The sequence below is a fragment of the Sceloporus occidentalis genome, unplaced genomic scaffold (genome assembly GCF_023333645.1).
Source record: "Sceloporus occidentalis isolate IW3139 unplaced genomic scaffold, rSceOcc1.0.p SCAF_1, whole genome shotgun sequence".
Classification (NCBI taxonomy): domain Eukaryota; kingdom Metazoa; phylum Chordata; class Lepidosauria; order Squamata; family Phrynosomatidae; genus Sceloporus; species Sceloporus occidentalis.
Window position 1 is genome coordinate 130,975,077 of NW_028316981.1, and position 26,687 is coordinate 131,001,763.

Consider the following 26,687-nt stretch of genomic DNA (forward strand, 5'->3'; position numbering starts at 1 on the left):
ATATTAAATATTTTTTGAATGGTGTGTTGTACTTCTTTCCAAAATTGTTTCACTTTAGGGCACCACCACCATATATGATAGAATGTTCTGATATTTTCCATACCATTCCAACAGATATTTGATTTTTTCCTATACATTTCACTTATTCTAACCGGGGTAAGATACCATCTATGAATCATTTTTAGGATATTCTCTTTTATATCTATACATAATGTAAAGTTTAAATCTTTTCCCCAAGTTTTTCCCCACTTCTCTAACTCTATTATCCAACCTACATCTCTAGCCCATTTTATCATACAACTTTTAATTATTTCTGATTCCAATTCTAGTTTTAAGCAGATCTTATAAAATTTCGCAATTAGTCCTTTTCTCTTACCCTTATTAATTATTCCATCAAATTCTGTTTCTTCTTCTCTGAACCCAAAAATTCTTTTATCCTCTTTGAATCTTTCTGCCAATTGATAATATGGAAACCATTGTACACTTAATTTACTTTGTTCCAGTTCCTCCTTTGTTTTAATAATTATAGCACCTTTTATATTTTTCTTCAAAATATCTTTGTACCTTAACCATCCTTCATTTCCCGAATTTATCCTAATTGCAAATGCTTCTTGTGGTGAAACCCAGTCCGGGATATTTTTATATATCTTATCTCTATATTTACACCAGACCCTCAATAACGCTTTCTGAATTATATGATCATTAAATTGTTTGTTTTGCCTAATTTTACCATACTATACATATGTGTGCCACCCAAAGATTATATTAAAGCCTTCTAAATTTAACAATTTAACATTTTTTAAATCAATCCATTCCATAGTTTTTTGTGGGTTTTTTGGACTATGTGGCCATGTTCTGGAAAAATGTATTCCTGACATTTCACCTGTATCTGTGGCTGGCATCTTCAGAGAATGGTGGCATGGAAGTGAGTGGTGTATATATGGTATACTTATGTGACTCTTAGTTGAGAGGAAGTGATTTACACGTTAATCTGTGTTGGTCTGTTGGTGAATGGCAAGGCCTTGGGGTGGGAGGGTATGTGAGGAGGATTGTGTCTATTTAATTAGAGATCCATTGTCTGTTGGGAAACCCCTGACCCTGGGTGATATTCATTTGCACGTGCTGAGCTGCATGGTATATGGTAAACTCCTGCAGCCATGGGAGGGTCTCTTCTGTTCTTTGCTGAGCAAAGCATTTGCTGGATTTTCTTGGTTGGTCTATAGATCATTTGGCGATTATGTTTCCTCATCAGTTTCCCTATCCTGTCTGTGACTCCTTTGATGTATGGTAAAAATACCTTCACTTTGGTTGGTTGTTTTTCTTCACTCCTGTGGTTTTTTTCCGGGTCTGGCAGTTCTTCTGATGTCTGAGCTGGAGTAACAACATAGGGACTATGGCGCATTACACACCGCCATTTACTACGCGCTCCGCATGTCCTAGGGTTAGGAAGGAGCGTGCTAGGGTTAGGAAGGGTCTCACCTTCCTAACTGGCCCCGTTCCTAGGAAGCGCGGAGCGCATAGTAAATGGCGGCCCCCGTCCACACGGGGGGCCACCATATTTACGTCTTAGACGCACAGTGTCCGGACGTGGCGTGGCGGAAGTGACGCCGCGAGTGTGCGCCTTGCGGCGCCACTTCCAGGGGCCAAAAAGGAGCGCCATTTCAGCGCTCCTTTTTAGCTGCGCCGGGAAGCCTCATGGTCTGGCTGCTGGGGCTTCTCAGCGCAGCTAATGACGGCGGCGGCAGACTGCCCGCTTTAGGGCGGTCTGTGATGTGCCTATATATACCATATATACCCCACACACCTCCATGCCACCATTCTCTGAAGATGCCTGCCGAAAATGCAGGTGAAATGTCAGGAATAAATTCTTCCAGAACATGGCCACATAGTCTGAAAAACCCACAAAAAACTATAATACACTGGATCTTCCTAGCAGATAACAACTAATGGAAAAATTGACATTGTTAAAGTGTGTGTGTTTGCATAATTTTGTACCTGGATCAAACTCATAGGCAATTCTCCTGTACGTGATAAATCCATGTATTTTTTAAGGTCCTGATTCAGGTATTCGAACACTAAATAGAGTTTTTTCTGACTATGTACCACATCAAGAAGCCTGCAATAAAAATGGATTCTAGTTACTGAATGTCTGAATTTTTAAGAACTACAGTAATATTGTCACTGCTGCACAAAAGACAACATTATCACACATCTTTCCCCCCCTTCACCCCATGCCCCCTCTTTGACTTTCCAGTTTGTGTATGTTTTACTTTATGAGTAGTGTCACGCTTTCTTTTTTGGGCATTATGCCCCCCACTGCTTGGGTACGGCTGCTCCAACCCTTCTAAATGTGCTCCTGCAACAGGGCACTTATATGTACAATTAGGGTTAGGGTTAAGATAGAGCGCCCTTTTCGAGCTGCATTTAGTCATAAGAGCGAAGGTGTGCATTCACCAGGAAGAAGCAGAGAAATCCAGCTCCTTTTTAGTCCAGCCTTTCTCCCCATAGGGCAGCTTGAGAATGGTTTCCAGCTGACTTCGAGGCTTGCATCATCTAAACGCCCTGCCTGGAAGCTGGCCAGAAACCTGCTTATTTTGACCATCTGTTTCACCCCTTAGTTTTGACACTAGCTGTAACAATGCTAGTTAATAATGCTAATTAAATATAAATTATAATGACCAGAATGCTGTATTAACTGCTAGTTGGTTAAGTATTCTTAAAGTTAAGTTTACTTAGGTATAATCTGCACCACAGAAATAATGCAGCTTGACACCACTTTAATTGCCATGGCTACATATGTGTCAGATGTTCTGCACTCTAACCTGTATTGCATAGTTTCACACAAACATTATAGGATGTCTATTTTGGATACAGGGTACAATCCTGTGCTCATTTTCTTGAGACATCAAGCAAAGCCCTTGAGGAGAGAGCAAATAGTTTATGGGTTGCTTCATATTTCTCTCCCAAAAAGACAGAGTGCTCCTTGCTAGTTTAGTATCACTTCTTTAGATGCACCAGTTTTCTGTTTTTAGAGACAAATTTATGCCATCTATGAATAAACTCAGTGGTAAGCAGGTGAAGTTCAATTCAAATGTTCTTCTTACCTCACTATGTTTGGATGTTTCAGTTCTTTCAACAGAGAGATTTCTCTGATTGCTGTACTGGGAACTCCTTCAGTCTCCCTGTGGGGAAAGAAATTCTGACATAAAGAAAACCAGTGCTCCCTAAAGAAGTGGTTGCTGGTCTATAACTTTAATAAAGATTCTATTCTATTCTATTCTGTTCTGTTCTGTTCTGTGGAATTCTTTTAGGACTTACAATACTCAAAGAAAATAAAGACATTCCAGAAACACAAGGTAAATATTCAACCAATGCCATTTAACAGGGAGAAATGTAAGGTACTGCACTTAGGGCGGAAAAATGAAATGCACAGATATAGGATGGGGGACACCTGGCTGAATGAAACTACAAGTGAAAGGGATCTAGGAGTCCAAGTAGACCACAAGTTGAACATGAGTCAACAGTGCGATGCGGCAGCTAACAAGGCCAATGCGATTTTAGGCTTCATCAATAGAAGTATAGTGTCTAGATCAAGGAAAGTAATAGTGACACTATATTTTGCTCTGGTCAGGCCCCACCTGGAATATTGTGTCCAGTTTCGGGCGCCACAATTCAAAAAGGACACAGAGAAACTGGAGCGTGTCCATAGGAGGGCGACTAAAATGGTGAAGGGTCTGGAAACCATGCCCTATGAGGAACGACTTAGGGAGCTGGGGATGTTTAGCCTGGAGAAAAGAAGGTTAAGAGGTGATATGATAGCCCTGTTTAAATATTTGAAGGGATGTCATATTGAGGAGGGAGCAAGCTTGTTTTCTGCTGCTCCAGAGACTAGGACCCGGAGCAATGGATGCAAGCTACATTAAGAGAGATTCCATCTCAACATTAGGAGGAACTTCCTGACAGTAAGGGCTGTTCGACAGTGGAACACACTTTCTCAGAGTGTAGTGGAGTCTCCCTCCTTGGAGGTCTTCAAACGGAGGCTGGATGGCCATCTGTCGGGGATGCTTTGATTTGGATTTCCTGCATGGCAGGGGGTTGGACTGGATGGCCCTTGCAGTCTCTTCCAACTCTATGATTCTATGATTCTATACTTTCTCCCCCTTGCCTCCATCAAGTGACCTGATGATGATTTTATTTCTTTCCTACCTCTCCTCAAGGCAGGAGCACAAAACACAGTTTAAAAAGTTTGATGTTCTTTTTGTTGCCTGTTTTATTGAACCATTTCCTGTATTGCTATGTATTTTATATGTATTATCCTATTATTTCTTAGACTGTACGCCATAGGCAGGTTTACTCTTCTATATTTATTGTTTTTATGTACAGCGCTGTGCAAATCTACAGCGCTATATAAATAAAAAAGAAGAAGAATTAAAAACACATAAAACCACAGTTAAAATATAGTATAGGAGAAGGCAATCCTGTAGGTAACCTAGACCCAAACCTTGTAGGGTTATTCAATGACATGAAGTAATTAAGCTCCTCTGCCAATCAATCCAGCTACATCTGGGAATCAGGATTATGCAAAGACTTTGCAGTAATACCAAATGAGTATTATGTAGTGATGGTAACTGATAAGGCCTTTGGGGATGCAGAAAGTTGTTATATAGCTGGTGGACAGGATACTAAGAGAGTAGCAAATTATGGAGTTTCATGGACACTGTTTCTAAGAAATAATAGGATAATACATACAGTATAAAATACATAGCAATGCAGGAAATGGTTCTTGGATAATGTACACATCTTATTTTAATCTAATCAAACTATTGCCTCAAGTACCTATCTTATTGTGGAAGCCATGCTGCTGAGTGAAAATTATTTTAAAGATCAATTAAATTTCTGTGAGGGTTAATCAGTAATTGATACGCAAGCTAACCAACTACAGTACTTATTTTTCTTTTTTTTAATTAAACTTTTATTAAGTATAAAAAGCATACAAAAGGGAATAGAGAACATTTCAACACAAATTTCAAAAAGAAAAAAAAGAAAAACAAACAAGAAAAGACAAAAAACAAAAACAAAGCAAAAAAAACAAGCATTAAAAATTCTGTATGGTACTTCCTTGGTTGCTGAATTTTTTCATATATGAAGTGATCTCCTAAGAAATGTGATCGTGAATATGTTCACCATGTATCCCAAATGCAATGCATTTAGCCATCCAGAGCACTTAATGCTCACAAAGGTTAAGCATGTTTGGATGAGATAGGAGACTGCTGAGAACGCTATGTGTAGTGGGTTGCTTACATTTCATGTAAGGCAGCAGCATATAAAAGAGTTGGAACCACAAAGTTTTACCCTTTCCTGTTATATTACCTTCCTATCAAAGATACCCCTTGGCTGCTATTTGTCTGATACGGAAAAAATGGTCACAGAGATGCCATTTCTAAAAAAAAAAAACATTAATGGGAGAAAGATACAGTCACTCATCATTTGTCACATCTAGTTTGGCCTTAAATTGGTCTTCATTTCTTCACTGCTTGCAATTACATTGTTAAGGATACTTTACATTAGTAGCTGGACTCATCAAGAGCACAATCTTGTGTGAAAAACACTAGCTGAGAGTTTCGAAAATATGTGGCTGTCTAGACTTGCATGTTTTTCTTTATTCAGTACAGAAATCCTGTTTGATAGAGGAGCTAGTGTGAAAGTTTGTGAACAAGAAGTATGGAGACCAGATACATACGAATCTAAACGGATCTTTTTCAAAGCAACTAACTGGCCGGTCTGCTTGTGTCTGGCCTTATATACTACGCCGTATGTGCCTTCCCCAATCTTCTCCACTTTCTGGAACACATCTTGAAAAGTGTCCATTCTTTGTCTTCTTGTTTCCTCCTGTAACATGTAATCAGCCTATTAGCAAAAGTCCTATTTTGTCATTTAAATGCTCTATAGTCCCACGCCACCATTCCTTCCACCCTCACGTATTCTACTCTGATATTATTGAAATCTCTCCTTTCAAAGTGGTTGTCTTTTATAGTATAAATCCCTTTTATAAACAAATAGTTGTTCTCAATTCTTATATTATTTATTGTTTCATACAGCCTACCACCAGCAACACAATATCCCTCTCATTCCACATAATGGCTGTCATCCTTTCAAGAAGCTCTGAGAAACATTTTAGTATCATGATGAATCTGTGAATGTGAGCCTAAAGAACATTGACCTCCTTACGGTCACCTGTACAGTTTCATAGCCAGGCAGGGTTGTGATCCCGGGTGGATTATAGGTTATGTTTTTAATCCCAGCTGTGCCCAGGAAGCATGACAAAAGAAGTGAGAATGTGTTGGTGCAGCTAATGCATTACTGCTCTGCATTATTTCAGTTGTGAAGTACATATCTCACATTTCTCTTCTTGACACTAGCATCAACATTATTGCTGTTCCATGTTTTACAATTTCTTCCACGTCGCTAATAGGTTTTGATCTAAAACACAAGACAAAACTATCGGCCAAACTTGATTTTAAAAAAAGAAATATTCCTGAAAATCGTAGTACCATCATGACCATAGGAAGAAAGTAGAAATTGCTCATGCAGCTCTGTTTCTAAGCACATTTACCTGGAAATAGGTCCCATTGTGTTGCAGGAAGGATATCATTAAGTAAAAATACAATGTGTTCTTGGTATGGTTTGGTTCCAGGACACACTCCATAACCCTGTGGATACCAAAATCCATGGATGCTCAAGTCCTATTATGCACATTGATGTAGTAAAATGGTATCCCTTATTTAATTTTTAAAAAATTACAAAATTAAGGTTTGCTTTTGGGATTTTTAAAATATATATATATATTCAATCAATGGATGGTGGAATCCATGGATGCAGAACAAAACTATAAAAACATTTTTCTGCTGTTAAGCTTTTTCAGACCGACAAGGGTTTAAAAGCTGTGTCACCCAGATTTTAAGGTTTGTTTAGCGTTTTTAATACATTTTAAATTTTAATGCATAATTGCTTTGACTTTTAAAATTAGTTGTTTTTTTTAATTTTATATTTATACATTTTAATGCTTTTGTATGCTCCGCTCCGGTGCTGCAACAAGGTACATGTCCCAGAATTCCATAGCACTGCGCCCTGGCAGTTAAAGTGGTGCCAAACTGGAGTATTTCTGCAGTGCGGATGGGCTTCTAGAAATGGGAATCTTCTGAACAACTGCCATTTCTTGGCAGCATTTTCAAAAAGGGGACAAACTACAACTGTTACTTAGGACCAAAACACACTGCAGGAATAACCCAGTTTGAGGCCACTTTAACTGCCCTGGCTCAATGCTATGGAATTCTGGGAGCTGTAGTTTAGTGAGGCATTTAGCTTTCTCTCGCAAAGAGAGCCTTGGTGCCACAATAAACTATAATTCCCGGGATTCCCTAGCATTTGAGCCAGGGCAGTTAAAGCGGTCTCAAACTGGATTATTTCTGTAATATGTTTTAGGCCTTACTTTGTGAGGGCTTCAGGCCCAGACTTTCAGAAAGCCCCTGAGATACACCAGCCCCAAACTACCCTCTTTCCCAAGTGAATTACAGGTTTAAGGGCAATTTAGGGGTAAATAAAAACAGCTCTCTGCTCTCCATAAGGCTTCCCACCTGCTGGACCAGTTTCCCATTCGTCTCCATGACTTGCTTAATCCCTGCCAAGTGCCAAACTACAGTTACCAAGAGGCCAAAATTCACCTCATGCAAACAGCATATATATGCCACCACTAGAGGGAGAAAATAAAACACACATTGTGACTATCAAGCGTAGTATAAATAATACAATACATTTATTTTCACTCTTTAGCTTTCACCTCTGTACCTTAAATGTTTGCATCCCTCTGAAGCAGTTGACTTTGGGAAGACAACAGCAGTAGTTTCTGCTGCAAAGAATCTGATAGCGTCTTTGATTATTTATAGGACTAAGGCCCTGTTCAGACGGTGAAAATAATCCAGGATGAATCTGGGTTGAATCACTGTTGTTCACATGCATCCCAAATGCACCTGATTAAGGGTTTTTTCTGGGGGTTGGGGATTGCCAAAAAACCCATTTAACCTGGGATAATCGATACCATTCCCCCCCCCCCCCCCCGATTTTTAAAAAAGATTGTCAATGTGAATAACTGATGCAAATAGATCTGGGATAATTCGGAATTAAACTCTGCATGCCTTGAATGCATTTCAAATAAATTGAGTCCCAGTTCTGGAATAAGAGTGGGATATAAACTAATATAATAATAATAATAATAATAATAATAATAATTTCACACTATGATATAAATATATTTACATCTTTATTGAATAAATCTCCAGGCCATTTCAAAGAATACAAGATAAAAAAGAAAGAAAGAAAGAAAAAAAAACATGAATTATCAATTCCATGTTTATAACACACCTGTAAATAACCAAACTCCCAGAAATGTGCATATAGTATGAATAATAATAATAATAATATTGTTGTTATTCTGTTTATTTATGACAAACCTGGCATTTGTGAGAGGTTATTCACATTGTTCCCATAAAAACAACAACATCTGCTTGACTCCTTTTGTTTTCCTTTGGCTATAATTTTTCAAAGAACTGGCACTAACACAGTAGCTATCATCATCCATGACCTCTGAATGAAACCAGCGCTGCTGGTTTAGGTATCACTTCAGCCATGTACCCTAAATCAAAGGGGGAAACCAACAGAAAATACATATATTTCTGTGAGAAAAGAGCTTTCATGGTATCGCTGTTATAAACACATGTTGGATAGTACCCAAAATGATTAATACATTTTGGAAATCACACTCCTCTATGCCCAAAATAGTTTAACGGTTGTAAAAGTTAGTATGCAAAATAAAGTCATGTAAACTGTCCTTTAAAGCTAAGAATTGGTGATACATGCCACAAAATTGCAAACACATTTTCTAATTTTTAAGAAGGGAGCATTTATGCTCAGCTTTCTAACACTATAGTGAACAACCATGATGAATAATAAAACACCATTTTGAACTTTAAAATGTAAGAAATGGAAGAAATGTGGATTCTTCATATCCCCTTAACACATTTATGAAAAGTCAAGAACGCAGATCTACTCTGCAGGCAATGGCTGCAAAAACAGATGTATCTCAATGAAGGAGATGTGCTAAGTGGCATTAGTTCTTTAACAGAAAATTTGATACCAGAGGCAAAAATAAAATGAAAAGAACAGGGATATGTTCATACACCATAAAGAAAGAACAGTTCAACCTGTTTCAGAAAACTTTTTATTAAAACCAATATTTGCATGGGAAAGTAACAACCAAGTCAGGTAAGCTTTGCATAAGCAAAATATAGAGGCAGGCTTATTTATCTCCTTTTTTCTCTTTTTTGCTATTCCTCTTTTTTGCTATTCACACATACTCAGTAAGGGATTCCGTAGATAGCTGCTATTCACCTTGTCTATTGTAAACAGGCATACATACAGCTACAGTAGGATAATCTAGAGAGAATCCCACTTTTCTCCTATTATTCTTTTTAAATGTTCATTGTGCTTTCCCTGTTATTGGTGCTTTTGAATTATTTTAATTCAGTTCTTAGCTTTAATATAAAAGTTTGCATTTTTAAAAAAAATGTTCTTCAGGATTATAACTGATTGATTTTTAGGTGTACTCTGTTTTAATTCAGTTTATGATCTGTCTTGGGCAGTGTATTGGGATAAACAAGAGAGATGAAATAAACAGCAATCACGATGTTCAAGGGGCTGCAGCAGTTCCCCTTTGGAGATTACAAAATTTGGTATCTTTTAATTTAGGAAAAAGGAAGGGTGGGGATTTGACAGTGGTGTATGAAATCATGCCTAGTGTTTCTGGGAAACTATGTTGGGAGAGAGGGAGGGAGAGTGCAGTTTCTTCCATTTCCAGCTTATGCACTTTCCACTGGCTACCATGGAACAGAATCCTAGCCAACAGATACCTTTGGTCAGGTTCAGCAAGGCTTTTCTTATATTCTTATAGAATGAGTTGTTAAATACAACTATTGGTAAATATTGCTGGCTTTCAGTAGATCACTGTTTTTGACATAGATACTTGAATGTAACCTATACAACATGTTGTACCTGGAACAGCCTATCTCCTCTACGTTTTATGTAAGCAACACTATGATACATGGAATTATCTAAAGCAGTGCCAGCATGCTGGCAAGCAGCCATCCTTCCTTCATGTAACAGCAGTGCAACCTAGGACTTGAATGGAAGTGTCCATCCTGAGTGGAGGATTGCATAGCTGCAAGTCTTAAAAGATGAGCAAGGGAACCTCAGGAAGAATTCTTTGTGGTTTGGCCACATAGGGCAACCAAGAGCAAATTCAGGAACTGGGGGGGGGGGGGGGGATTCAAGTGTACCCCTGCCCCATCTTCATCACTAGCAGGTTTGCATCGCAACTGGGAGTTGTCTGTGAGTGACCATGGACCAGCTGGCCAATAAGTGACTGAGTGAAAAGTGAGGGGGGCTCTTTTCCTACTCCTCGTTCTATTTCCAGCAGCTGGAGAGAGACTGGAGAAATGCTGGGGGGCTTGGTTTCTAGTGGGTGTGTTCACAGTGATCTCAGTAGTAAAGCGGGCATGGGAGAGCTGGATGGTCATCTGGTGAGCGGTAATGGGGGAAGGTCTCCAGTAGTTGTCAAACTGGAGAAGGTTCCTGTACCTTTAATGGCTGCACTGAAGACTGTATTTCAGCACGTGTTATTTGTCACACAATCAGGTAACAGGCAACTTGTGCTGAAATTGTTTCTTTGATGCAACCATTAAAGGTACAGGAACCCTCTCCAGTTTTCAATCTGGCAACCCTGCATTTAGAATAATCTGGGGCTTGGTCAGCTACTCTTCTCTGGTCTCATGGTCAGGCCATTTCACTTGGCAGCTATGAGAGCCACTCTGAGAAGCCTGGCTTCCTAGCAGACCAACTATATATCTTTACAAAGAAATTCAATTTTTTTATATTACTATTTCCTTTGAAATTCACCAATTTCACAATGGATGACAATGTTAATGTTTATTGATTAACTTTAACATCCATTGTGAAATTGGTGAACTTCAAAGAAAATAATAATATAAAAATTTTGAATGTTTAGCCAAGCCTACTTCCGGACTGTGTACTAACTTCTCTCCTTTCTTTGGCCCTGTTGTCAAAAAGCAAAGGGAAGGTGGGGGGAGATTTTTTCAAAGTTTATTACTGTATTTTAAACACGCACAATATTTGATAGCTAGGTCATGCAGGCTACATGTTTTCATGATTTCAAAATAAGTTACATTAACAAATTTACATAACTGTAAACAACTGTGTGCATTTATAGTCAATGATTCCACAATATGCATGAACAGATCTTTGCATTTTGTGTTATTTAAGTGGCTTGCTAAACATGAATGTGGCTTATAAGCACTATAATGCAATATAGGTGTCTGTTATGACAGTAGAAGAAATAGGCATTCCCTGAATAGTAAAAATAAGAGCTCTTTCAAAATAATTAGTCTCAAGCCTAAATGAAAATTATAGTTTCACAAAAACATTACAAAGTGGTACAGTACACAGGAAACAGAGAGGAAAAAAATCTGATAAGTGAGCTGTATATCAGTATAGAAAGAAGTTTGTTCCACAGTTTAAGTCCATCTTAAAACATAGAATTAGGAAGTATTTCCTTCTGGATTCTTCATTCTGTCCTGGAAATATTGCCTCTGTTCCTCTATGGCCTTTTCCAACAACTGAAGGTTTATTCCTTCCACACATGTAAATACCCGGGCCTTCACAACCGCCTCCTCATCTGTAAATGTAAGAATTCAGTTCATTAGAACGATTGTGACTTTTTAGAAGATCTCTTAAAGCTTTGGCACATTCAATCATATGCACAGCCTTGACCAAAAATAACAACCCAATCCAAATATTTGAATCATGTCTGCCACTGCTCCTTTACAGCAACACTTGAAAATAGGCTGGGTGTGCAAAGTTTAGGATTTGTGTATAAGATGCATACTCAAACAGGCACATCATCATCACTGTGTAGTTCCAGATCTGAAATAAGCTATTTCTCTAAGGTCAAATGACAGAAATCAGGGGAACAGTAGTATGTGTATTTGTTTTAGAACCAGGATTCAAATTCATTGATTCAGTGGAAAATTCCACTTGGTATTACTTGTCCTATATAAGCACATCATAACACTACTAGAGAAAATATATCTCTAATGCTTCATGCTAATAATAATTTTGGAGGCTTTTCTTGTTCTCCACTACCTTTCCTTAATGACACATTATATGTTACTGTGAAACATTCTGAGCAGGGAGTAGAAGATGCTCAGGGTGTCTCAGTTCAGTCTCGGTATTAAAAAGTAATTGTAAGCAATGAATCTGAGGTTAAATTAGAACTGTGTAAGCCCTGTTTCCTCTGGAGACAAAGCAGATACTCATCTGTACCTTGGGTTCAACAGCTAACCAAAAAAAAAGGCTCTGTGGACTGTGTGGAGAGTCTTTCTTTTCTCCCACCTACCCACCCCACAAGGATATGCAAATCTATACAAGGCATTATATGCCATTTCTTTTGCATTCATGCATTTCTTTACAGAGTTCAGACAAGAAACTTAGCCAGAAATGTACATAAAGTGGGTAGAGAAGTGGAATGGGCACATTCCTCAGCCAAGCCTAGAACAAAGGGCTTAATGAAACCATAGACAAATAATGGGTAAAAAGAGATGGAGGAAGAAATACCCTTTAGGATATTTGTATTGTGAACTCAGTCCTGGATTAGACTTTTGATATGACATTCACTTTCATGTACCAGTGACTTTTATCTATTCCATTTTTATCTAGTCTGCAAACTGAATTCCAGAGCAACTACTGTCACAGAACACCGAGTCTATTCAATAGCAACTAGAAAGGCATAGCATATGTTAGAAAACAATAAGGTGAAGCATATGTCTAAGAAGAACTTCAGTGACTCATGTTTATCATAATTATTTGTAACAAAGATGTTGCCATTCTTACTCATTTGGCAATTTACACAGCTATTTACTTTGTATAACTGGAATCCCAAATTTCTCTTCACATCGTGTTCACCTGGCTGGCATAGGTAGTGCCATGTAATCAAGGTCTCCTGCAATATACATGTGAATAAAATGCTAAAGACACATGGTGGACCAAGCAGTGGCTACAATATAGTTTGGATCTTTCATATAATAAGTGTACAGTTATTTAGTTTCTACATAAAGGAAGTTGGATGCCCTTGCTGAAAGCACAGATTATCATTTGGGGATATTACATTTTCCTAGCACTTAAGCAGAACTGCATGTTACTATCTACTTGCATATATTATCACTCTGTTGCTGCTTTTACACTAGAAGTATCAATATATATATATAAAATATCTCAATATAGAACAAGAATGAATAAACATTAAATGAGTTGCTCCCAATAATTTTGAAATGTCAATTTACTGAGCTCCTTTTAGCAGGAATAGTAGTTCAAGTTACTGATAAAGAGATTTCTGGGATGTTAAACTGACCAGATGACCACGGGTTTCAGAGGTAAGACCTGTCAGATTTGAGACATCCTTGAGAAAGGCCATGGCACCATAATCAAGAAAGCATAATTCTTTCAGTGCCTTTCATGTGCTGTTCTAAATAAACTATGCAAAAAATATTTATTACATTAGCCTGTTCTTATTTTATTCTTTCTAAGATTACAAAAGAAACCAACAGGATATTGGAAGGAGAACATTATCTTGCTGCATTCCAGGGGACCTCTAAATTTCTTTGTAATAATTTTCATTTTTCATAATCTGTTACCACTGAAGGAGAACATTAAACATAGCAGCTCTTTCAGATTTCCCCATGCGGTGGGGAGAGAGTTTCTTTTTCTCTTGAGCCAAGCAGAAAGAGTCCTGGGTGATTAATTGCTGTTAAACAAACGAGTCGAGTCACTCTCCCGCCCGCACAGTCTGCTGCTGTCTGGGGAGTGAAGGCTGAAATCAAAGTTGAAACACTTATCCACGGATCATGGCAAAATCCATAATATTGGCCCCAAAACCTGCCCTCGACTTATACATGAGGTCAACTTGTAGAGTATATACTGTATCTAGGACCATAAAGCTTTTGGGAACTTGTGGGACTGAAGATACTTTCTGTTGGGACTACTCCAATATTCTGATGATTGACCAAGCTGGTTGGAACTAATGGAAGTTGACATCTGGAAGGTCACGAATGTCCTTGGTCCTACCCCAATCTAAAGTCTCCGACAAACGGAATCAGGTGTCAATTTAAAAAACAACCACCACAAGACAAAACAATCACTTCTAGTCTGGGTGTGTTGCACATAAGGTAACCACAGTTCTTAAGCATATCAGTTGTGAGAGGGCTCCAAACCAGATGCTGTTGTGGACATCCAGCAGTGCCACTATAAAAGGCACTGATTTTCTTGAGATAATTGGATCCCAAAATTCAGTTTTGATTTTGCTAGAATAAAGTTAGGAGGATTCAGAATGCATCCAACACATTACACTGTAATGCAGAGCTAATTTGACTAGACAAGACGGTGTATTTCTAAGTGACAGATGCAAAAGGAAAGAAGAGAACTACAAACAGGGTAGCCAAGTTAAACATTTCCTTCTAGGAAAGGACTGAACTCAAGATACTAGGCTCCCAGTTCCCAAAGCATCCATTTTAGTGCCTACACCAATGGTTCTCAATATTTGGTCTTCCAAGAATCTCTGACCATTGGCAAAGCTGGCTGGGAGATGAAGTCCACAAAATTCAGAGGAACTAATTTTTGGCAACCACTCAAGATTATTCCTGGTTCCATAGAATGAGAAAACACAAATGGACTTACCCTGTCCATATTCAGTTTCCCCCAGGACAAGATAGAGAGACCCAATGTGGGCCTGGAATGGTTCCACAAATTTGGTACAGACTTGGATGCAGTGCTGAACAGAAGTGTGCTGAGCTGTTATAGTGGCCTTGGAGCTGGTCATATCATAGGAGTGTAGCCTGAAGGACAAAAATTAAATAGTCCTCTTTCTTGATAATGATGGTGTTGATGATGACATACAATAACTTTCAGAAAATGTTAATATATATATCACCAAAGATATTAAATATTTATTTAATTCAAAGATGGGAATTGTATAGCCATCCAGATGTTTTAGATTGCAAATCCCATCATACCTCACCACTGGTTACACAATGGCTAGGGCTGCTGGCGGTTACAGCCCAATAATTCTTAAAAGGTAGCATGATGTCCCCTCTTGATTTAAATGTATTTTAACTGCCTTGTGATATACTGAGGAGTGAGCCAAGGTTCAAAATAAATAACATATGCATATATGTATATATAGAGAGGGGGGGGAGAGGGGGGGAGAGAAAGAATGACAACAAAAACAAAATATTTGAATAATATTAGACCAATCTGCTGGGGACATGAAAGCTATTTATGGGCTCAACTAAAGTCAACACTGATAAAGCCCAGCCCAGTTTTACCTATACATAATTATTCAAATGGCAATGGAAGCAAATTCCATAGTGATCCCCTGGGGTGTTCAGAAAGATTCAACAAGTAGACTAAAAGCAACAGAAATGTTAATATAGGAACCGCACTGACCTGCCAAATGTTCTTAATGTCTTTCCTTCAGGGACTGATACAGAGTTTATTTCCCATGGAAAATGATATGTTCCAGCCGCTGGAAGCATGGCATTCAACTGCTCTCAAGGGCAGAGCCTATAAAAGTGGAGGAAACATTTAAAAGAACATCTTTCAGTTTTGATAGGCTTCTAAATACACCAATGTCATGATAAAGTTCCATTGCTGCCCTCTACACAAAGGTGGGTGTTATTTTCAGAGCATTTTATTCACTGCCTTAAATTCAGTCCTAATAGAATACTCTCTACTCTGCTTCCAGTATTTATATCACTTTTAGTATTCCACAAAAGATTTTCCTGGTTTGTTATTTTATTATTTATTCATTTATACTTCTGTCCAGTCACATTGTAGGATAACACACTACAGAAATAATCCATTTTTAGACTTCTTTAACTGCTCTCGCTCAGTGCTAGGGAATCCTGGGAATTGTAGTTTATTGTGGCACCAGAGATCTCTGTCAGAGAAGGCTAAATGGCTCACAAAACTACAGTTCCCAGAATTCCCTAGCACTGAGCCAGGGCAGTTAAAGCAGTCTCAAATTGGATTATTTCTGCAATGTGCTTTGGACTATAGTCATTAAAATAGCTTGAACAACTTTAAAACTATTTAAACATATTAAAACATTTGAATAGTATCAAATTAAAACAAACAGAGCAAGAATCAGTTATAGTTACTGAACCTCAAAAGTCTATGTGAACAACAAGTTTAACTAGTACTGAAATAAAGCTAACATTGTCACCATCTGGTCTTCTAAGGACAGGATGTTCTACAATGAACCTATAAGAGTAATTAGCTTTTGTTACTATTTTATCCATTTGGGGAGAAAGGTGGGATATAAATTTGTTAATTAAATAAATTTTAAATTTATTTAAATCTTTTAAATAAATACGTTTAAGGTTTGAATAAGTTTGTAATATAACACAGAGGGAGAGATGAATAATCAGCCCTTAGTCATCCATACCGCTCCACCATGGCCTTTTCTCACTCTTCCTGGAAACTCAAAATATCCCTAACTAGGATTAACTATATGTTATAAAGTTCATTAACACTTCTATAGAAGTATACCTCAATTAGTGAAGCAGATCTATTCTTGGGCATAACTTCTTTAACAGTATGGCAAGAATAGGGAAAAGTTCCTACAATACACATACACACACACAAAAGTAGTTCAACATGCTTCAGAAACCATTTTATTCAAAACTAACAATATGCACATGTGAAATGAAACATCCAGGTCAGGCAAGCCTTGAAGCAAATTACTTGAAGACTTCTTCCAAAATGCATCCAGGGATAACTTTTTATTTCAACATATTTCTTATGATTTCCATTTTGCTGGCCAAACGTATGGGTTTATGCGTCTTTATAACAGACTGGGTCTAAACTGAGGCAGGTTTATCTGCTCTTCCCTTTTTTCTCTATTTTGTTGGTCATGCATGTTCAGCAAAGGCTTCTAGAAGCAGTTGCTGTTTATCTTGCCTGTCATAGGTGGGCATTCACAACACCTGGATTCCCTAAAATAGAATCCCATTTTCCCCTAGCAAACGTTTTATTGTTTTGTCTACTCCAGACATGCTGCGTCAATTGAACACCCAAAGTCTGTGCCCTCCTTCACTATCCTCATTGCTGATGCAGCTAGAAGAAAACTTCCAGATAGACAGAAGATGAGAAGGGAAAACAGATGTTTGAGGGGACATTGAAAGGCTTTGTATAAAAAGGCTTCACGCTCAGAGGCTTTGTTAAAAGAAGTGTGCCTGTACATGTATGTGTAAAGAAGACCATCCCATAACAAACACTCAGATAAGACAACAACATAATTGATGAGGGTGGAGTAGAGAACATGAAGATGCTATTAGCTGAGCAATACTTACCTACCGGAGGACAGACAACACAGATGAGGACACAGGTACAAAGCATTCCAACAAACCCAGATACCAACTCTGCTTACACATCTGACAGGACCTAATGAGATCACCCACAATATCAGAAGGACTTTCACTTGCTCACCTGCCAATGTGATTTATGCCACACTATATCAGCATGCTATATTAGCAGGGATGTGGTGGCTTAGTGGTTAAGATGCCAGTTCTGACGATCAAAAGATTGAAAGGTTGGCAGTTTGAGGCCTGCCGTCACTAGTCCCGGCTTCTGCCAACCTAGCAGTTCGAAAGCATGCAAATGCAAGTAGATAAATAGGTACCACTTTGGTGTTGCAGTCATGCTGGCTTCAGACAGCGCTGGCTCTTTGGCTTAGTAATGGAGATGAGCACCGCACCCAAGTCAGTTACGACTAGATGTCCATGTCAAGGGACTATCTTGCAATGCCCTTCAGCACTCTGCATTGAGCAAAAAGGCCAGTCCCTGCGCCAGAGGATGAACTGACATAAATCAGACATGAGGAGTGGGGAGACAGGAATACCTGAATTTCCCTGGGCATTGCACTACAGACCTCACCAAAAGAAGTGCAAAGGAAGACTGGAAAGAGAAACAGCAGAACTGGAATGTAATCCACAAACTACAGTCCATCAGCAATGAGTTGAAGAGAGATAATGGTTTCCTGGCCCACTGCACACATTTTGAGACTGTCTAGCAGCCCCATCCTCAGGAGTGCCCTTGACCAGCTCACCACGTCCCCCTCAGCTTCCCACACTACGGTCCAATGCTCATTCATACGGTTACCTGCCCTCCTTGGCTTCATGCAAGAGCCTCCCCCTGCCCTCTCCCACAACCACCATCATGAAGACTAAACCTGCCACCTCCTCTCCACACCCAGAAGGGCCTGCATCTCCACGGACAGTCTCACACACGGATTGTGCTGGACTTCCCACTCCACCAAAGGCCCTCTGGGGCAGTAGCCCCAAGTCTATGAAGGCTCATGCTGCCAACTTCTGTCTTGCAGTTGTTTATGTATTTTAAATGTACCCCTTATTCCGACAGTCTCTACACAGATGTCACATTGCACAATGTTTTCTTTGCTGCAATACATAAAAAAGAAGAATTCAAAGCTACAGCCACGGTGTTAGTCTGGGGAATCTCTATGTAGAGAGAGAGGGATCTTGTGTAGCACCTCTGAGACTGGCTGAAAGAATCATAGAACCATAGAGTTGGCCAAGGGCCATCCAGTCCAACCCCATTCTGCCATGCAGGAAATCCAGATCAAAGCATCCCCATTGACAGATGGCCATCCAGCCTCTGCAAAGGAAGAAGTTGGCAGCAGGAGCTTTCCTAGACTGAAGTCTACCTCCTTCCAAATGCATCTGAGGAAGTAGACCTAAGTCTACGAAAGGCTCATGACGTCACCCCACTCACCTTCTCTCCCGCAGTCTGTCTATCTCCCCTTCGCTCCTGGCTGGGGAAACGCTGGGACCAGGCGGTGCCGCCCCCTCGTGTCACGTGGCTGCGACGCGGCCTTCCCATTGGGCAGCGGAGGGGCGGGCATGAAGGGAGACTCGCCGCCTGTCACATGATGCGCCGGGTGGGCGTGGCGCGCGAGGCCCCGCCCCCTCCCCGCCCGGAAGCTCTTCCCCGCGCGCCGCCTTAATCGCCGCTTCAGTCTGTTGGCGTCTCTGGTGGAGTCAGGAAGGGCGGCTGCTGTTGCTCCTTCCTCCTCGGCCATGATGAACCCGGACCTGCGCAAGGAGCGGGAGGCGGCCACCTTCAACACCGAGCTCCTCACCTGCGTCCTGGACGGAGGTGCCGAGAGGACGCGGCGCCGCAAGGAGATCGGTGAGCAAGGGGGCTGGTCAGGGGAAGAGAAGGTGGGAAAGAGGGAGGCAGATTGCCTGGAAGATGACTGGGGTTAAGGGGAATGGAGGTGGGAGGGAGGGAGGGAAGGAAGGTAGGTTGGCTGTGGGAAAGGGAGGATGGGCAGGAAGGAAGGAAGGAAGGTTGGCTGGCTGGCTGTGGGAGGGAGGAAGGGAGGGTGCCTGTGTTGCAGACGATTGGTTAATGGTTACTTTAAACCCAGAGTTTTAAGCAGAACTCCTCAGGGAGACCAAGGAGCACGTAGGTTTCTTCATTGGCGGCAGCATTGGTTCCCAGTAGGAAACTCATCCCAATTCCTGGGACCCCGAATTCAAAGTGAACCCGGTTTTTACAGCATTTTGAACAAGGAGAACTACAAATCACCTTTCATCGGTTACACCGAATTACACATCTACAGCCCCTGGATAGCCATTCGTTGTTCAGACATTGCTCCTAACATAGGTCCTTCTCCCTGGTGGGTTAGCCATCAGTCAGTCTTTTATCTGTATCCTAGAATGGTGGCGTTGGAGGAGAGCCCAAGGGCCCTGACCCAGCCCAGCCCCCTTCTGCCGTGCGGGGACTCCCAGTCAGAGCATCCCTGTGACAGATGCTGGCCCCGGAGGGAGACTCCGCCGCTCTCTGAGGGAGTGTTGCATGCTCTGGCCTCAAACTGTCTGTGCAGCACTTCCTTTTATTTGGGTTAGAATTACAAGTTGGGAGCCATTTCCAAATTGTTTACATTCCAAAACAGAGCATTTGACATCAGCCTTTGCCCTTAGTACATGTTGGCACTGTAATCCTCAGCTCCCGAGCATTAGTAAATAATTAATAGATAAATAAATAAATAATAAATAAGCTTTATTTATATACCGCCCTTTGGAACATCAGAGTGGTTCACAGCAAACATCCAATACAATTTTTTTTAAAAATATCATTAAAAACAATAATACAATAAAAGAACTTGTGCCAGATCACAGATATCTAACAGGAAGCTAACGGAGGGGGGGGGAGGGCTCTAGGGTAAGAATCAGGGGTAAGCCTGCTTGAAAAGAAACGTTTTTAGCCCCTTCTTAAATTGGGCCAGGGAGGTTGCTGAACGGAGCTCGATGGGCAGCGAGTTCCAGAGGATGGGGGCCGAGATAGAAAAGGCCCTTCTAGTGGTATTAACCAATCTAGCCTCTGGAACTCTTAACAAATGCTGCCCGGTGGATCTGAGTGTGCGGGGCAGATTGTACGGAGAGAGGCGGTCCTTTAAGTACCCTGGGCCCAAGCCATTTAGGGCTTTATAGGTTATAACCAACACCTTGCATTGCGCCCGGAAGCGAATAGGCAGCCAATGTAGGTCTTTTAAGACCGGTGTTATATGACTGGTCCTAGATGTATTAGTGACCAGTCTTGCTGCCATATTCTGCACTAATTGCAGCTTCCGGGTATGGTACAAGGGTTGCCCCATGTAGAGCGCATTGCAGAAGTCCAACCGAGAGGTTACCAGAGCATGTACTACTGTTTCTAGGTTCCCCTGGCTCAGGTAGGAACGCAGCTGGCGTATCAGCCGAAGCTGATAACAGGTGCTCCTGACCGTCGCATCCACCTGAGATGTAAGGTGGAGCGACGAGTCAAGGAGCACCCCCAGTAAAATCCTGAATTTTAACCATTCTGCCACACCTGGAAGAAGGCTGGAGGGAAGGAGGATTGGCTGGAAAAGAGGAAGGTTGGTTGGATGGAAAGAAGGGTGGTTGCAAGGAAGAAAGATGGCCTGGAGGGAAGGAAGAGACATTGACTGGAAGATTGGTAGGAAGGAAGGCACATTGGTTGTGAGGAAGGACGATTGGCTGGAAAGAATGAAGGTCCCTTGGAAGATGTTTGGAAGGAAGACTGGATGGAGGAAAAGAATACTGGATGGAAGGAACATGGGGGAATAGGAAGATTGGTTGGGAGGAAAGGTAGGCCCTGGCTTGATGCAGGTTCTGCCTCTCCTTTCTTTCCCTCCTCGTTTCTTGCACTGCAGTATCTCATGGGAATGATGAATGGGGAGGTTTCCCAACTCCAGCCCCAGGCAAAAAGGCTCTTTACAGGGTTATGTCATAAGATTTTTAAAAACTGGTTAACAACTGCATAACATGTATGTGAATAGCCATCTGCATAGACTGCCTGCTCACTCCTGTTTTTAAAATGGTGATTTAGCCATCTATCACCTTATTTAATATCCAGGCTTCTCCTTAAGAATGGAAGTCAAGGTACCTTATGGGGAAAAAGAAGTAGAAGTCAAATCATAGAAAGCTAAAAACATACAGAAAATTAAAATAATATTAAACCATCTATAGAATTAAAACCATATTAATTTGAAAGCATAGATTAAAAACAGTACCACATGAAAACAGAAAAACAGTTGTATAAAACATATCAATTTTCCTTTCGGAAGAGACATTCCCTCCTGTATTACATATAGCAAGGCATGCCTCTTATTGTTCCTGTAGATATTGTGATTAAAATAAGTGTATGCTGAATGACCAATAGAGTCTTTAATGACTAACAGAGTTCATTTGGCCAATTGATCAGCCAAAGGGTTCTTAATTATGCTTATTCTTAATTATGTTTTGGACTGTTGAATGCCTTCACATTGAGGAAGGATTTCAACTCTGTTTTACAGCTGTTGTTTTAACCCTTTAACTGAATTAGGATTTGTGAATAGGGAATTGGAGTCATGACAGATTAAGCCACCATGATGTAGTGGTTTGAGTGTTGGACTAGGACTCTGGAGACCAGGGTTCCAGTCCTAGCTTGCCCATGTAAACCCATTGGGTGGCATTGGGGAATTTACACTCTCTCAGCCTAAGAGGAAGGCAATGTGGAGAAACTTGCCAAGAAAAACACATGATAGGCGACCCATAGGGTCCCAATGAATTGGAATCCACTTGAAGGCACAAGCCACAAGCCAGATTAAAACTCTGCATTAAAGTTTTATGAGGTGACTAGACTGGCTGTGGAAAGGCTTGGAACAAGTGCTACTCAGGAAATAAATAGGTGTTGCATTCTACTGAATTGTTGTTTTTCCTACCTTATTGGGACTGGCACAGTACTTACAACAATCATCCAAAAAAGTGTCTTCCATTTGAAAATTTTGTCCTACATTTGTCCTGGTTTATTTATATATTTAATTTTTTTTAAAAAAAATTATTTAATTATTTATTTTTTGGCTTCGGCCCCCCAGTTGTCTGAGGGACAGCAACCCGGCCCCTGGCTCAAAATGGTTGCCTACCCCTGCTCTAAATCAAGGGTAATCTGGAAAATTTCTTCTGTTTTGCCGTTTCTTAGTCACTTTAACTGTGAGTGTCTCTCAGAGAGACAAGGTAGCCAATTGTGTTAGCTGTTTTTGCACATGGTCCTGTATCCAGCAAAGAGTGTATCTATCAAACTTGAGGTGAGCAATAGGCAATTCACCCATTTCACCTATCTCTTTTTTTATACCTATAGAGAATATTGCACCTCACACCAGCTAGATGTAAATGCCTTGCCATCTGTTCTTTTGCTTATGCCAAACCAGGGGATCTTGCTGTCCTCCAGATACTGTTGGGCAGCAGCTCCCAGCATTCCTTACTGTTGGAAATACTGGCTTAGACTGCTGATAGCTGCAGTTCAATAATATCATGGAGGACCAACCCAGTTCCCATCCACACTCTAAAACAAAAGTAACTGATGAATCCACTCTGACCTGTAAATGATTTATGGCATTTTCCAAGCTCAAAGTCAAAAGATGGCCTGTCCATGGCTCCCATGGCAATATCAAGCAAATCAAACATAAGAGATACTAAATCGTTGACCCTTAAATGGAGCACTTCCTGGCTAAGATCCTGTAATACCCTTAGTATGGCATAAGTGTCCTCTCATGAAATCATGCTGTATATGAACACTTCCTAACCAGTCATGCAACAGCACCACAGTTTTATGTTCACTCATTACACTGTAGACATTTTTCTTTACTCTCTCCTTGTGTGACTTTCCACCTTTGTATGACTTCTCAGAATCTGCAACTCTTAAAACAACAGTTCCTAGGCTAGAAACTGGTGCCCCTGTAGGATCCTGGTTGTTCTCAGTAGTGCGTACAGAAAAGAGTATCTCATGTTTCTTTAAGGTTGGAGTATCTGTTTATCAAGCTGTAGTGTAGGTACTATTTTACATCTGCTTTTTGAAATGAGGAATTTGTCTTTGGTTGAACAATAATGGTCAACTTCTGTTATTCTCTTTCTACAGAAGCACTTGTTCTAAATGACCCAGACTTCAAACATGAGGATGTCAATTTCCTATCCCGCAGCCAGCGCTATGAAGAAGCTATCAAAAAGAGTGCTCTTATGGTGATGAAACTCAGAGAATATGGAATTGCAGACCCTGATGAGATCTACTGGTTTAAAAGGTATTTGATTTCAATGCCGGGGACATGAAATAGCTTATAAGGTCAGCCTAACTGATGCTTAATTTATTATTGTGGGCTCCTGCCATGCTGTGAAGATTGTACAAAGTCAACAGAAGTTTTCAACTAATTTGTATGACATCCCTGAATAAATACTCTTGGCGAAGAGATGCAGCTTCAGGTTTCCTTTGTAGTGAAAAATGTTACAACAATAAATATCCTTTGATGCCATTATGTTCTAAAGCTTGAAAAATAGCTCTTGTTACATTTTATACATGAAGAATATCAAACCATTGAAAGAAAAAAAACCCAGTGTTTCTCTGAAGTGTTTATATGAATCTAGACTAGCTGCTAAATTTATATTTGAATTACCTGTATAGCTGGTGCCTTCCAAGATAACTTTTCAGATGCTTTCTTCCACTGCTGCTCCTCCCCCCTGCCCTTTCCTTCCCATTTCCTTCCTCCTGAAGCTCAAAGGATGTTTGCGGCTTGGAAAATTGTCAGTCAGCTATGAACTTAACTGTAAATGTTAAGCAACTTTTGAACACATCAGATGGATGTGATTTAATAGTTGTTTGCTATATGTTTTTGCTTACTGCTTGAACATTGTTCAATGCATAGTTCTTGAATTATGAAAACTACTGTATATACTCAACTATAAATTCATCTCTTGTATATGTCAAGGGAAGGTTTTGGGAGCAAAATTGTGGATTTTGATATGATCCGTACATAGGTCAAGGATAAAACTTAGGGACATGTAACAAAGGATGTAAAGGATGAAGCAAAGAAAAACAATGCTAAAGAACTTACACAATTCCAGAAGGCATACCATAACTATTTGTGCTCACACTGAAGGCTGGCTGGATGAGGGAGTAGAGGGGGGTCAGTGCTTCCAATACAGATAATGCTCTTGCCTTTCACCAGGCGATGGATGTTTTTTAAAAAAATAAAGAGTTAAAGTACAGTACTTACAGTGTTTTGCGGTGAATTATTTGAGTAAAATGTCTAGACTTATACATGAGTGGATACATTAACCTTTCTTTTGAAATATAATCCACTCATTGTTCCATTTGATTTTCCATGTGTTTTGACCTACTTTTGCTTCTGTGTAAGTCCAGTAAACGTAATGAAAAATAATGTTAAAAATTAATGTAATTGCAACAACAATTTCTTCAGAAACAATCAAACTAGCTTGTGGAAGAACATAGTAAACGTTGTAGTGTTCTGCTCTAGATGATTTCTTTTTTCAATCCCAAGTTGTCAGCCTAGTCTTTTTACAGTGCAGATCAGGGTGACAACTCTGGTCACAATAGGCCACCTTTATTTGGGTTCTTCAGAAACACCATGTGATTATAGAACTGTGAGAAAAACTGGGTTTAACCAAGCAGGCCTACTGACAGTGCTGTCAAGCATGATCCCTTAGTGCCACTGGATATTAATTTCATATTCAAATGAATAAGGACTTGGAATATGTGTATTCCATGATGGGTTTTGAGCTATTCCAAATGGTATGCCCCCATCTCTAGAAGAACATTCACAATAAAGTAAATAATTGTATCTGGCTCACTTTCTGCTGACAGAAAAGTTGCATAGCAAACTTACTTAATGATTCAATGTTTATATACTTGAAAAAATAATTTACAATAAAATCCAAAATCCATTTGATTCATAATACAAGGATAAGCAATTGTGGCCTTCCAGAGGTTGTTGGACTGCAATTCCCATCAGCTGAAACAACACCACAGATGGTGATGGTTCATAGGAATCTCAGTCCGGCAGTATCTGGAGGGCCACAGCTGCCCATTCTTTCTATAGAAGTGAATATAAAGTGACCTCTACCTTCTAGCCATTTGTTGTCATGTTAGGGAAAGAGTTTTCCATCAAGCTGGATGGCTTTTAGTATCTTTTTTCTGATGTTTTGATTGTTCTCATACTGAAACAGACTTTTTAAAAGTTCTGTAAACAATGTGTTCAACCTTTTTTTTTAATAAGACTGATTTTGTGAAGGGTGTATTTGTTAATGTGTTGCAATCTCATCACAGCTTAAAAGATAAAACTAGTACTGTTACCAAATAAAATAAATCTTTTGATGTAAAGCTATGTTGCCCAATCGTTCTAGCAAATGGTGCTACAAAAAATGTAAACTATTAAATTGCACTGTTCTAGTGCCTGAACAGCTTGTGACTCAGACTATGGCCCATTACAGACGAGCAAAATGTGGTGTGGCAGCAGCGGTACTAGGGTTAGGGAGCGTGCACCATGCAGTCGCTCCCTAACCCTAGTACATACTGGTGGCGTCAAAGTGGTGGTGCCCTGTCTACACGGGTGCCGCCATTACGACGTGATGGACAGATAGCGTCCGCACATCGCATTGCGCTTGTGAGGTCATGAGTGCATCATTGGCGCACAGGGCGTCGCAAGCGTGACGCAAAAAGAACCCGCTTTTTTGGGTTCTTTTTTTACCGGCGGGAAACCACAGTTTATCCGCTGTGGCTTCCCGCCGACGGAAAAGGAGATGCCGGCAGACTGCCCTTTTTGGGTGGTTTGGATCCTGCCTGTCTCTGCTTTACTCAGACAGGGCACAATCAGCAATGCAGCACTGGGCAAGAAGACCAACATGCCCACCTGGCTTGCTCACACTGTGGCCTATAAGTTCTCTTATTGCTGTGCAAACGTGCCGCAAATGCTTGTGCAACATGCCTCCCTAAGACGTTACAGTCAAATAAAGCAGATCAAGAAAAAGTGTTTAAATGGCAGGATCCTACATGGCAAACACTTTGCTTTGCATGTACAGACTTAGCCTTTGACCCAGTTCAGACCTTACCAGTTTAGAAGTTATGAAGGAATTTCTACCTAGTTAAACTGGACTGGTGAC

General features: G+C 40.3%; 3 protein-coding genes across 12 annotated transcripts in view; 1 reads left to right on the plus strand and 2 right to left on the minus strand.

Moving 5' to 3' along the window:
• The window catches only part of CDK3 (cyclin dependent kinase 3), a 30,769-nt gene extending 19,730 nt beyond the window's left edge, over nucleotides 1-11,039 (minus strand). The window contains exons 1-4 of one of the 7 annotated variants that reach the window (XM_089535683.1): nucleotides 8,508-11,039; nucleotides 5,741-5,889; nucleotides 3,105-3,182; nucleotides 1,996-2,116 (exon numbers count right to left, since the gene is read on the minus strand). In XM_089535683.1, coding sequence (XP_089391809.1) covers nucleotides 1,996-2,116; nucleotides 3,105-3,182; nucleotides 5,741-5,868 — 327 coding nt within the window. In that variant the 5' untranslated portion in view covers nucleotides 5,869-5,889; nucleotides 8,508-11,039. Of the gene's footprint in view, nucleotides 1-1,995; nucleotides 2,117-3,104; nucleotides 3,183-5,740; nucleotides 5,890-6,613; nucleotides 6,679-7,489; nucleotides 7,514-7,634; nucleotides 7,741-7,845; nucleotides 8,069-8,507 lie in introns of those variants that run through there. The other 6 variants (XM_089535703.1, XM_089535673.1, XM_089535655.1 and 3 more) reach the window with 6 other exon arrangements.
• An 80-nt stretch (nucleotides 11,040-11,119) lies between these two features.
• TEN1 (TEN1 subunit of CST complex) lies at nucleotides 11,120-19,053 on the minus strand. Of its 3 annotated transcripts, XM_089535735.1 has the most exons (5): nucleotides 18,970-19,053; nucleotides 17,861-18,135; nucleotides 15,625-15,741; nucleotides 14,857-15,014; nucleotides 11,120-11,803 (listed from the first exon to the last, which is right to left on the minus strand). In XM_089535735.1, exons 3-5 carry the CDS (start codon nucleotides 15,711-15,713, stop codon nucleotides 11,667-11,669), a joined length of 384 nt encoding a protein of 127 aa, XP_089391861.1. In that variant the 5' UTR covers nucleotides 15,714-15,741; nucleotides 17,861-18,135; nucleotides 18,970-19,053; the 3' UTR covers nucleotides 11,120-11,666. The 3 variants fall into 3 exon arrangements, with proteins under 3 accessions (XP_089391861.1, XP_089391852.1, XP_089391870.1); XM_089535726.1 differs by lacking the exon at nucleotides 17,861-18,135 and having other exon boundaries at nucleotides 18,970-19,040; XM_089535744.1 differs by lacking the exons at nucleotides 17,861-18,135; nucleotides 18,970-19,053 and adding an exon at nucleotides 16,729-16,778.
• Nucleotides 19,054-19,201: 148 nt separating this feature from the next.
• Nucleotides 19,202-26,687, plus strand: part of ACOX1 (acyl-CoA oxidase 1) — a 41,753-nt gene continuing 34,267 nt past the window's right edge. The window contains exons 1-2 of one of the 2 annotated variants that reach the window (XM_089535757.1): nucleotides 19,202-19,386; nucleotides 23,656-23,815. In XM_089535757.1, the coding sequence (XP_089391883.1) occupies nucleotides 19,275-19,386; nucleotides 23,656-23,815 (272 nt within the window). In that variant the 5' untranslated portion in view covers nucleotides 19,202-19,274. The remainder of the gene's footprint in view (nucleotides 19,387-23,655; nucleotides 23,816-26,687) is intronic. The other variant, XM_089535766.1, reaches the window with a different exon arrangement.